Source organism: Myxocyprinus asiaticus, chromosome 7, assembly GCF_019703515.2.
Source record: "Myxocyprinus asiaticus isolate MX2 ecotype Aquarium Trade chromosome 7, UBuf_Myxa_2, whole genome shotgun sequence".
NCBI lineage: Eukaryota > Metazoa > Chordata > Actinopteri > Cypriniformes > Catostomidae > Myxocyprinus > Myxocyprinus asiaticus.
This window is the reverse complement of record NC_059350.1, coordinates 14,733,330-14,746,189: the sequence shown is the minus strand read 5'-3', so window position 1 is coordinate 14,746,189 and position 12,860 is coordinate 14,733,330. Positions and strand designations below refer to the sequence as shown.

Below are 12,860 nucleotides of genomic sequence, written 5' to 3'. Positions count from 1 at the left end.
AGAGATAATAATAAAAAATAATTAAAATAAAATAAATAAAAATTGAATAAAAATAAAAATTGAATAGAAAATAAGTATATATATAATACACAATAGGACAATATATACACGTATGTACAGTATACAAATACAAATCTGTTATATACAGATGCAAGGGAATGTATGGCAGAAGAGGTAGGGTATGTTGGATAAATATAAATAGACTAAGCTGTGTATTGCACATTAACTATTGCTCAATGGGGCAATTTTAAATGTTCATGAGATGGACAGCCTGAGGGAAAATACTGTTCCTGTGCCTGATGGTTCTGGTGCTCAGAGCTCTGTAGCGCCGTCCAGAGGGCAACAGTTCAAAAAAGAAGTGGGCTGGGTGAGTGGGGTCCAGAGTGATTTTTCCAGCCTTTTTCCTCACTCTGGAAGCGTATTGTTCTTGAAGGGAGGGCAGGGGGCAACCAATAATCCTCTCAGCAGTCCGAACTGTCCTTTGTAGTCTTCTGATATATGATTTCAAAGCTGAACCAAACCAGACAGTTATTGAAGTGCAGAGGACAGACTCAATGACTGCTGAGTAAAACTGTATCAGCAGCTCCTGTGGCAGGTTGAACTTCCTCAACTGGCGAAGGAAGTACAACCTCTGCTGGGCCTTTTTCACAATGGAGTCAATGTGGGTCTCCCACTTCAGGTCCTGTGAGATGGTAGTGCCCAGGAACCTGAATGACTCCACTGCTGCCACAGTGCTGTTTAGAATGGTGAGGGGGTCAATGTTGGGGTGTCCACAATCATCTCCACCATTTTGAGCATGTTTTGACTACACCAGTGAGCCAGCCGTTCAACCTCCCTTCTGTACACAGACTCATCGTCATCTTGGATGAGGCCGATGACGGTAGTGTCATCTGCAAACTTCAGGAGCTTGACAGAGGGGTCCTTGGCGGTGCAGTCATTTGTGTAAAGGGAGAAGAGAAGTGGGGAGAGCACACATCCATGGGGGGCACCTGTACTGATTGTACATGTGCTGGAAGTGAATTTCCACTGTCTCACTAGCTGCTGCCTGTCCGTCAGAAGGCTTGTGATCCACTGACAGATAGACGTGGGATATAATCTCCCTTCAATTGTGTTTCCACATTTTTGTGTGTGTCCTGTCTATATTTATGTGTGTATGTCTCAGAACTCACTGCAGAAATGGCTAAAGAAAACCAACAACAACCAGATACCAGAGCAAGCTGACAACATTCTCAGAACATTTAGTAGATTTCATCAAATAACAAAAGCAAATTGTAGAAATATAACATAAACCACCAGAAAATAATGTTTGGTAAACTGTGAAAATCCACAAAACCACATATACTGCAATATGGAAAAATACAAATTTCATTAAATGGCACATTATATTATTTATAACATCTGGGTCATTGTTTTCTACCTAAAATGATGACTGAATGTGTGTCTCTGCACTAAATTGTTTTTGAATTACTTGGGTGGGTCTATTTCTATTTTTAAATACTTCAGTGTGTTACATCAGATCCAGATCTGGGTTAATTACTTCCTTAAAAAACATTGTGAATTTTTTAAGAGGTTATAGTGATCTCATGATACTTTTCTAAATGCGATGTCTCACCACGCAATTTGGTCATTTCTTTGGACCTAAATAACAAAATTAAAACATTTATTTGCTGAAATCTGAACATTTGATACATCAGAACTTTGGCATTAAAAACTGATCTAATGGTTTCATAATGATTGAATCACTTAAGCATATCAAAGCATCTGTAAATTGTCTAATACAGGCAAAGAGATAACTCTTGGTGAGAAACCAAAGTATTTTTCCATTGAATACCTGCTGTTAAATGTAAAAATTTACCGGTTTATAAAGATCTATAGATTTATTATTATTATTTTTTGTAATGAATACTTGTTTTTTAGCCATTTTGTACACAATGCTACTTTTTCAGGCTAAAATAGTCTGAAATACTGAATCAAGGAAAGATTACTTAGTTAAAGGTGCACTCAGTCATTTTTTTTCTTCATTAAAATAGTTTTAGTTTAAGTTTTTTCATTAATTGCAATTTTGAAACGTGTAAAATCAAGACAACTCACATGAGATGAGGACTCATATTTATATATCAGTAAGCTTATAAAAGCTGGTTATATCTACATGGAGAGGGTCCACTCATGGGGGCTGCCATGTTGAGGTCACATGACCAGCCGAATTTTTGAATGATGCTGTATCCACACTGCTAGGTTTAAAATAACACAAACAAAAAAGTTACTGAGTGCACATATAAACAACTTAGTGTCCCGTGTGGCCTTTCTTTTGAAATGGATAAGGATTTAATTATGTGTGATATTTTCAAAAGTAGGTGCAAATAATTACATTTTCATGCTATGCTAGTTTTCCTTTGCTGTGACTCACCATGTCAGAGCTCATTGTGATTTCTTTCCAAGTAACAGTTCCCAAACAACGTGTCAGTCAAGAAAGCAGAATGTATTTGCAAAAGAATAATTGTAATAAAAAATATCCTTAATAAAAAGACTAAAAACGCACAACTTGAAACTCAGTCACACAGGCGCTAAAGATGACCGACAGGGGGCGGAAGCGACATGTTTGTTTGAAAAGCCCACATGAGCTACGTATGTCTGACGTAGTATTGAAATCTGGCCAGGTAACGGTGTCGCTGCAAATAGGAAAATAACCTCTTTTGGTCAACTTATTTGCTGATATACTAGAGGGACAGAAGCGTTAGAATGCCTGGTAAGTCTTCTTAACTGCTCGGGTCGTTGAAAGACTCCGTGTTTAATCTCTTGACTTTATAAATGCGGTGTGCTACTCTCACGCTCTTTGTTTTGTGAAATGGTAGCCATCGCTGCATCCGTAGAGTAGCTAAATAATATTATACTAACACATTTAACATGCAGTTTGAAGCTTATTAATGTGGTTTGAGCTCGTTTAGCAGGGTTTCTTTAAAGCGCAGTGTTTATGAGGCCTATTCAGAGGTCTGTGTGTTAGATGCTTCCACCATGCTCCTTCATTTACAACACTAAAACTAACTTAATCATGCAGATATAACAAGGCGATCGTCGGGATATGCTTCATTAGCAAAACCATTCAACGGCACTCTATAAGGTTAGCTAAAACCGTTTCACGTGGAAACACAGATTGTTATTATTTCTCAGTCGTGGCTTGAGCTAACACGCAATAGCTTTACCATGCGCGTTCTGTAAACGGAAAGACGGAGCTGGTGTTTAACTTTTATTATGTGAACGCAGGCAATATTTTAAGTAAAAAGGGGGCTTTTTCAAATTTGATTCTAGTAATGGTCTTTAATTTAGAAAGTGAGCCCTGGAGCCTTAGTCAGGCCTTGTCGCACATTTCAATGAATCAAATCCATGTGGATAAAGATGGTGTCGACTGACCTCCTCCTCTTTGTTTCATTTATGCAACACATTGTTAGTAATAGTTGCATAATCATATTTAGACCGTTTATTCCCTTCGTTGCGTCAGGTAGTAGAAGAGATGGTTAAATTGAGTTATTGTTTGCATTGTAGTTTGTAATAGCTATTAAACATCGACGTCCAATTCTCGGGCAAGTTTTGTGTGTGTGTGCGCGCGCGAGAGAACCTTCTACTTAGGTGGTACCGATCATATTATCTCTTCGTTAACAATTACTTGCATGTAAAAAAAAAAAAAAAAAAGAGTAATTTGATTAATCACTCTAGCATTTGCACCAGTTGAGTCAAGTTTCACTGCAACATGTAAAATGTACCAACTGTATTCAATGTCCACAAAGTTTTCTTTAGTGATTGACTGATAAGAGTTTTTTTTTTTTTTTAATGGCTGATGCCGATATACAGAGAGCCAGATGGCCGATATGCCGACCCAAGGCCGATATATCACACATAGTAAATTGACATCTACAAAAAATTTTATTGCACTAAATTTCACACACAACTTGAACTTTAAAAATAAAAATCTGTAAAAAAAAAAAAAAAAAAAAAGATTTGTGTGTTTTAGATGGTAGACAGCGGCTTCTCCTGATTTCTGTTTCGTCATCCCAAGTACACGAAGAACATTTTAAACCAAAAGAACGCCCAGTAATGCGCACCACGGACGGTATGTGCACATTAGCAATGGCATTTTCTCACAAAAACCTAACACGGGTTATAATAATAGCTAGTAATAATAATAATTAGTGTGTCAGTCGATTACATTTTTTAATTGATTAATTACATAATTCTTAGTAGTTAATCACACATTTTGAAAGTGCTGAAATTTGACTCTAAATATGCTGCTTTTCTTGTCAAAATGCATTTATTTACACAAAGATAGAAATGCACTAAAATAGCACCAATTCAAGTAACTATGTGTTTCCCAATGTGGGAGTTTTAATAATTGAAAGAACTAGTCCTACATAGGTTGTATATTCATTGCACTAGGCATTATGTCTCGTAAACTCTCATCCTCCACATTATTAATCAGTCGGCAGACTGTGGCTATCCTCTTTGTTACAGCAATTGTGAAGCCGTGTTCTGGATTCGGATCAGGGCGCCAGTGTCAAGCACTGCTTTGAACTCCACATGAAAAGCGCTTGCAGACTTAACGTCTCATTCTTGATGTGCTTCTGTGGCAATTAAAATGCGCCTTACTTAGACTGAAAAATAATAGATTTCTGTTACAAGTTCCATCTTAGCTTGTTTTGTACAACAAATAGCATTGAGCTCTCTTCTCCATTATTTGATCACGCTGTTGTGTGTTTGTGGTGTGCGTCAGTGTAATGAGTCCGCATGGACACATTGCAAAGGTTCCGCCCTTGCAACAAGTGTTTATGCTGTATTAACGGTAAATGCATTAATCATGATTAAGAAAAATTGACGCGTTAAACTTTTTTCAATTAATCATGTGTTAACGTGTTCATTTTGACAGCTCTAATAATAATAATATTTTTAAACAATAACTTGCATGTGGCATTGCTATGCAGTCCGATTAAACCCTCAAGCTTTTTTCTGTAAACTGAAGTATTTTGAGTTTCTGTTTGTAGTTGACAATGGCCTTTTAAAGCAGTGAAGTGCTCATTCATTCTTCTATCCTCAAAAACCTGGATTATGGGAATTTTAGATTTGGATAGGAGCTTTTAGCGGCCAAGAATATTGGAATTTATGCAAATGTGCAATTAGTGAATCTAGAGAGCTGTATTTATAAGTGCATGTGGGCACACCAAATTGAACTCGAGTATGTCTGTTAACTCTGAGCATGAGAAGAAATTTGTGTTTAAGCACAGAACGCTTTTAAAACGCCATCATAAGCCTCATACATATTCTGAGTTTGTGTAATACACTACAGAGAACAGATCTGTCCACAAAGCACAGCGAACAGCATTTGTGGTTTAATAAACTCACTGTCATAATGGATTCTGGCATGTGGTGCATAATGGTGGATCTTCGTCTGATATTAAGAACATACACCGATCAGCCACAACATTAAAACCACCTGCCTAATATTGTGTAGGTACCCCTCGTGCCGCCAAAACAGCGCCAACCTGCATCTCAGAATAGCATTCTGAGATTATATTCTTTTTACCCCAACTGTACAGAGCAGTTATCTGAGTTACTGTAGACTTTGTCAGTTCGAACCAGTCTGGCCATTCTCTGTTGACCTTTCTCATCAGCAAGACATTTCCATCCACAGAACTGCCGCTCACTGGATGTTTTTTGTTTCACACGCAACAGTCTCTAGAATTTACTCTAAATGGTGCCAAAAACATCCAGTGAGGGGCAGTTCTGCAGATGGAAATGCCTTGTTGGAGAGGTCAACAGAGAATGGCCAGACTGGTTCGACTGTCAAAGTCTACGGTAACTCAGATAACCGCTCTGTACAATTGTGGTGAGAAGAATATAATCTCAGCATGCTATTCTGAGATGCGGATTGGCACTGTTTTGGCGGCACAAGGGGGACCTGCACAATATTAGGCAGGTGGTTTAATGTTGTGGCTGATCGGTGTATGTTCTTAATATCAGACGAAGATCCACCATTATGCACTGCATGCCAGAATCCATTATCCTTGAAACACATTTTATTGGATTGTGATGGATTTATTTCTTTTAGGAAATAATTTTATTCCATAAGCAATTTTGAGATTTTTTTAACAGTCAACCCTGAATCAGTTGTAGAGTTATATACATATATATTTTTAATCACTTTACCTTTTAATATATTTTTAATTTGTTTTTTGCCATGAAAATTGGCAGCTGGCATGGCGTAAAATGACTAAATAACTGACTAAAAACCAATAGGAAAATCCCTAGAGAACCCATGGTGATTTCCTTCTGGGTTTTTAAGACTACAACCTGAACAGCTCTGATCTTTTATAGTCACCCGGCAAGTGGCTAGTATCAGGTCTCTGTGTGTTTTCCCATCTCCCACAACCCCCCCTCCTCCCCCTCTCTTCTAAAAACACTCAAAAATTTACAGTATATAAGAGGTAATCTGATTTGGAATGAAAAATGTAGATTTGGTAGAAATAAATTATGAACAATTGAATGCTGTTGTCTGATTATGTAATCATGTAATCCAATAAAAAGTTACTGTAATCTGATTACAAGTATTTTTAAATGTAATTTCATCCAATTACAAGTTTTTGATTTTTGGACTCTGATTATATAATCCAGATTACATGTTATCTGTTACTACGCGGCACTGTTAATAATAAACTTTATACACCCAGAACCTGCTGATATTAACAGTCCGGAGTTAGCGAAGACACAAGGAGGCAGCGGACCAGGGAAAGATGAGAATGTTGTGAATGGACACAAGGAGGGTGATGCCAACCCCTTTGCTGAGTACATGTGGATGGAGAACGAGGAGGAGTACAACAGACAGGTCAGTCTGGGAAGAGAAATTTCAATTTGAGCAATTTGTGTACTTGCATGATAAAAGACATCTGACATTCAGTGGAGCATTTCCCACTAAAAAGGTGCCAATATACTGAAGAAAGAACGGATGTGATGTAATTTAAAAGAACTTTGAGTTCGTTCCAGTGTTTCGAAATTGCTTGCCAGTTTGGACTTTAAAGGAGTCATGAATTGAAAAATCAAACTTGCCATGATATCTTGACATATAAGAGTTCATAGCACTATAAAAACACACTGTAAATTTCAGAACCGAAAACGTCTTCGTTAGTCCAAAAAAAAAAAAGGCTTTATTGAAACCAAGGTGCCAAAATGGCTTGTTCTCTACTTCCTCCTCACTAATACATCATAGTGAGGTATTACATCAGCACAGGCCAGCCTCTGCATAAACAGATCAACGCCTACTTTATCGTCGACACTGCTTAGGCCCGCCCACCGGTCTTCTGGTTAGAATAGAGCGGTGAGATTATTTTTGGAGCAACAGGAGGCGTCACGATGGCCACGAAGATGCCAAGACGTTGTGCAGTGCCAAGTTGTGGGAAACTAGATTTCTTGCATTTGCTTCGCAAGGATCCCAACATTAAGAAAGAGTGGCCGACGTTTATTTTTAATGAAGCCCCGGATCGCGTCGGTAAGAAAGTGTTTGTTTGCTCGCTTCATTTTACCGATGATTCTTTCACGGCACAATTGCCACAGATGCACCTAAAGAGTATTGATATCAATATATTTAGACAATCTCTTTCCTTTTTAATGAAAACATGACTCATTGTAATGAACAACGTATGCATTTGTCACTACACTTTATTTGGTACTGTCATGTGTTACTCGGCATTTGTAAAACATGGGAATGGAAAATGCTCCAATTATGTAACAAGATACACACCATTAATACACAGAAAACACACAAAAATAAAAGTAATACCTATTACACACATAGACAAGTAAATTACAGTGATTACCTCGCTGTCACAGACTGCAGTATCTGTGGTGTTTATGGAGGGGGTTAATTCGGGATCAGACTCTGGCTCAAACATGTATGAATGAACTCCTCCTGTTATCATTTTTATCATCAACCCCACATGCGAGTAATGGTGGGGGCATTTACACTTATCCACATGCAAATATGTTACCCAATCACAGCAGTGGGCGTTTACACTGAAGTCTTCAAGAACACACGCCCTAAAAAACTGATTGTTTGAATCGGAGGCACAAAAACTGGATAAAAAATGACCAATTATTCCTAAATTATGACTACTTTTAATGAAAAAAATCACACTAACATTATAAGTGGACCTCAAGGAACATTATAAAATAAAAGCAAAACTTTACCAAAAATCTTAATGTCATATTGGCTTTGCATGTATTCTGTTGTCAGTATAGTATGCATGTCATATGTTAATGCTCATCTAAACATCATCCCCAGCAGCGTGGGGGGTGTCTGAATGTTCACAAATAATAAACAGTCGCTCAGCTGTTTAGTTTTAGCTCTGAGCGAAGAACGAAAAAGAACTTTTCAGTGAGTGTATCGGTCCACTGACATGGAAAAAGAGCTGCTACTTTGGGCCGTGTTTGTAATATGTAAAGCGAGTGTGTATTGTCTATCATGGATGTCACTACACGAGCAATAATATTATATGTGCGCAATTACAGTTGGAAAGATGCCAGCTTAATTTCAGAATGCCCAAAGTATGCAAACAGTGATTTGATTTACTATGCTTTTGCTTACCCAGCTACAGTATTGCCACAATGAATGTGTGCAATTATCATTTGAAGTCTGAATTAAACATAATGATGTGATTAAAGCACTAAATCTAGCAGAAACTTCAGCATTATCAAGTGCTGATTGCATTGACTTCAAGTGATGATTGCACGCATACATTGTGGCATTGTTGAGGCTGGGTAAGCAAAAGTAAGACTTAAAATAGACTTGATGAATGAAGACAACTGAAAACTGCATGCATTCACTGTGACAATGTGTGTCCACTGGCGCATGTGTGCGAAGCTGAGTGGGCATTTTCAATTCATTCTAATGGGAGTCGGGCGCCATGATTGCGTGGGGGATTTTGGGAAAGACAGTGTTGTGGAGAATGTGTTGAGCAGTCGAGATCATCAACATTTTTTGAAATGTTATGCAAATAAGTGGAAACCGCTGGGCGACAGCAGTGATGGTGCTTGAACAAGAAGTTTCTCTTCTGTGCTTGCCAACTCTTTAGCCTCTATGTGTAAGTTGCAAGATATTCTTTCACACGGCAACATTTAATTATCCCTGCGCAATACATGTTCACAGTGCCGGAAGTTCCCACGTTTTTTCGTTCTAATATGTTGGTTAAAATTAGTAATCCAAACATCGGAACACAAAAAATCAGTTGTTTCTTGGTATTGGACTGTAAATTAATTGCTCTCCATGTATCTCACCATCTCTCTTCATACAGCGTAGACACGGCATGCATGTGCGTTTGCAAAGGGACAGAGTTCTAGTATTGTTCCCACAGTATAAAAACAAACCCTGCCCTTTTCTAATGTTTTCAAGATGAAGTGCTGGATGAAGCATAATTAAACTTTGTTAAACCCCGGTTATACATGTGGCTGGAAAACATAAGCTGCTTATCTAAAATTTAAGTATACATTTAGTTATGTTTCAAAACTTAAACATTAAATCAAATGCTAATGACATTTGATATGAAAAGAAGCAAAATCACAACAGCTATTTTTTTTTTTTTTTTTTTTCCCAGAGATGTTTAGCTGCAGGGTTAAGATTACTATTTAAAAAGTCTACTTTATATCACAGGTCACACACCTGTTACATTTCTCATGTTCTGTAAATTCATTTTGTTTTTCTGTACTTTGTGTATCAGTCAGTGTTGGTCTTGTTTGGGTTATCTAATTTTATTTTTATAGACAAGGTCTCCTCTCTTAGGAATTCTGACTAAATCTTTGATCCTGCTTGTGAAAACACTATAGACATGGATATACACAAACACTTTTTAAAGCCGTGATGGTAAAAATAGCTATTTTACATTTTTGTGTTGGGGCCAGTAAAGTTTTGGCAGGGCAAGTACAAATCAGAACCACTGGCCCAACTGGGCCAGTAGAAAAAATCCATAGCATTGAGCCCTGCTAGGGCTGCATGATTATGACAAAAATCCTAATTGTTGATAATTTCCCTTGATATTGTAAATTGCGATTTAAAAAAAATAAATAAAATGTTTTTAATTATGAATAGAATTTACATGAATACTTATTTTGTGTGGTAAATGTGCATACTATATATTTCTTATTAATGCTACAAAAACTGAGACTTAAATTCTTGAATAACTATTTGCATGGAAAATTACAAATAATTTACATTTTGCACCGAAAAGTGAGCAACGCAACAATTCTAGAATACTAGGTTGTCATTACTGATATGCCGATAGAATATTTGAAACACTGCTGATTTGTCATTGCATTCTTGCACTTACATGACAAAAACAACGCATTCTACATATAACTTTTTGATACTTTTCACGCTTAGTTAATTGGGGCAGTTTTTTGTAACTGAAATCTTGATTATTTTTTCGATTGATTGTGCAGCCCTACTGGTACCGGATCATTTACACCTGATGCCGAATGGACCACTCCAGGCTTAAAAGTTTTTACTATCAGGCAAATATCCCCTATTATGAGCCTCATGCCGGAGTCCACTGTCTATGAAACATATTTGATTTGGATTGTAGTGGTTTTAATTCCTTGAGGAAATTGTCACAATGTTGGAACAGATTCATTTTTAGAGTTTTTATCAAAAATAGGTTTTAGAAAAACTGCATTTTAACCTGGTTTTCGCAGCAAAAAAGCCTTGGAATCTGTCATGGCGTTAAATCACAAACAAATATTCATTGTAAGCTTAACAAATTTAGTTGCTAAGAGCACTGTTACAGTCAGCCACTGAAATCCATTGAGAGAAATGGTACAATTGAGAGGAATGATCATAATTGTAACGTCTAAAATCTTGCTGCAGGTTGAGGAGGAACTCTTGGAGCAGGAGTTTCTTGAGCGTTGTTTCCAGGAGATGTTAGAGGAGGAGGATCAAGATTGGTTCATTCCTGCAAGAGACCTTCCTCCTGGTGTGGGACAGATCCAACAACAGCTCAGTGGGCTGTCGGTCAGTGACGGAAACGCCGAAGACATTGCAGTAAGTATTACAACAATGATTTTTAACTTGATTTACAGGTATTATTACTGATGCTAATCTCACTCCTCCTTGAGAGGCTACTTTGATGTCAGTTAAAAATGTAAAGTGTCACAACTGCAGTTATTTGTCAGGTGTACGACAATAGAAATATTTTGAATGCAATTTGCTGTTCTAAAGCCAGTTTCAGAGGTCCGTTTAACTAGCTCTTATGAATAGATCGTACTTCTCATTGTAAGCTACATAATAATCACCCAATGTATCACAACTTTGTCATATTCTCCCCACCTCATTACATGTTTTGTTTCTTTCTCAGCGCAAGAGCAGCTTGAACCCAGAGGCCAAGGAGTTTGTTCCAGGCATGAAATATTAGAGACCCTCCAGTTAGGGGCTCCTTTATAGAGACTTTATGTGACCGCTGGTCGCCAGAGGTCACCCTCACACAAACTTCAATCTTACTGGGGGTGTGTGAGGCTTGATGGGGTGGGGCTTGTGGGCGGGGGGTGCTGGATGCTCTTCTATAAGCTTTTTATTTCCGTCTGTCTCCATGTATAACGTGGGCGGGTTAATCAGTGTAATGTTCCTATTGGACCGCTGCAGATTGTGACTAGTTCCCCTGGAAGATCGTTGTATTAAACTCAGAGGAGCAGTTATGTGATTTCCACTATTGTGATAGTGACTAGCAGTTTGTTCCTGTATCATTGCCATTTTTCTTTTTCCCTGTTTTCTCTTTTATTTTCTTTAAAAGGATGTTTGGTGGGGAGTTGTGTGTCATTAGAGTGGGAGGGAGGGTATAGGGCTGGGTCAGAGGAAACCAGACAGTTTAAAGGACCGTTGGCAGGTGGACCATTCGATGATGGACAGAACTGGTGGCAGCTGACAACCTTTGAGGGATTTTCACATTAACATATTTTCTGTTTCGTTTCTCCTTTCTCCGTTCAAGTTCTGTCACAGTGTGCAACATGCATTCACAAAAATGGAAAAAAACAAATAAAACAAGCAGGTTCCCTCCTGGACATTTTCTTTTCTGTCCCTTGATGTCTTTGTGCATATTTGTGCATATAATCTAAACCTCAAGAAAGGTTTAGGCTGAGGTTTAGTTTTCTTTTTTCACCCACATAACTAATGCGTATTTTAGTTCATTAACTAGTATCACAATTTTTTTTTTTTGTTTTTTTTTACTTTTGGTTTACCTATTTTAACCCACATGTTTTCCTTTACCATGATAGTACCTCCATCATGACTTACAGTACAGTACTTCAAAGAAAAGGACAATAAATATGTATTGAAAATTTGACTTGAATTAACATCTGAAGGTTCTCTCCCTCTTTCTCCCTATTTTATTTGATCATGTGATATTTAGTCTGAATGCCTGGCCATTGGCCTTGACAGTGTTGGGTTTAAGTGTATCAGTGAATGTTTTTATATATAATATATATATATTTCAAATAGCTTAGTCCAGCCACTGCACAATAGGGTAATTTTAAAAATAACACTGTATATATTTGTTCTGATACAGAATATTCCATATATGGTACTAAATTGTGGCATTGCTGAATTTTACAGTCATACCCACGGAGATATTTAAGGGAAATTAAAGGGTTAGTTCACCCCAAAATTTGTCATGGTTTACTCACCCTCATGTTGTTCCAAACCCATATGTCTAACTTTTGTCTGTAGAACACAAAAGTTAAAGGAATAGTTCACCTGAAAATGAAAATTCTCTCATTTACTCACCCTCATGCCATCCCAGGTGTATGATTTTCTTCAACAGAACACAAAGATTTGTAGAAGA

General features: G+C 37.6%; 1 protein-coding gene across 1 annotated transcript; it reads left to right on the top strand.

Annotated features, from left to right (window-relative positions):
• Positions 1 to 2,596: 2,596 nt before the first annotated feature.
• On the top strand, positions 2,597 to 12,088 carry LOC127444363 (polyadenylate-binding protein-interacting protein 2B-like). Its single transcript, XM_051703671.1, has 4 exons — positions 2,597 to 2,746; positions 6,714 to 6,868; positions 10,895 to 11,068; positions 11,382 to 12,088. The coding sequence occupies exons 1-4, from the start codon at positions 2,740 to 2,742 to the stop codon at positions 11,436 to 11,438; spliced, it is 393 nt and encodes a 130-aa protein (XP_051559631.1). The 5' UTR covers positions 2,597 to 2,739; the 3' UTR covers positions 11,439 to 12,088.
• Positions 12,089 to 12,860: the final 772 nt, after the last annotated feature.

Coding starts and splice junctions, on each gene's coding strand:
- LOC127444363 (XM_051703671.1), top strand. Junction 6,869..10,894: donor AGGAGGAGTACAACAGACAG/GTCAGTCTGGGA, acceptor ATCTTGCTGCAG/GTTGAGGAGGAACTCTTGGA. Junction 11,069..11,381: donor GAAACGCCGAAGACATTGCA/GTAAGTATTACA, acceptor TTTCTTTCTCAG/CGCAAGAGCAGCTTGAACCC.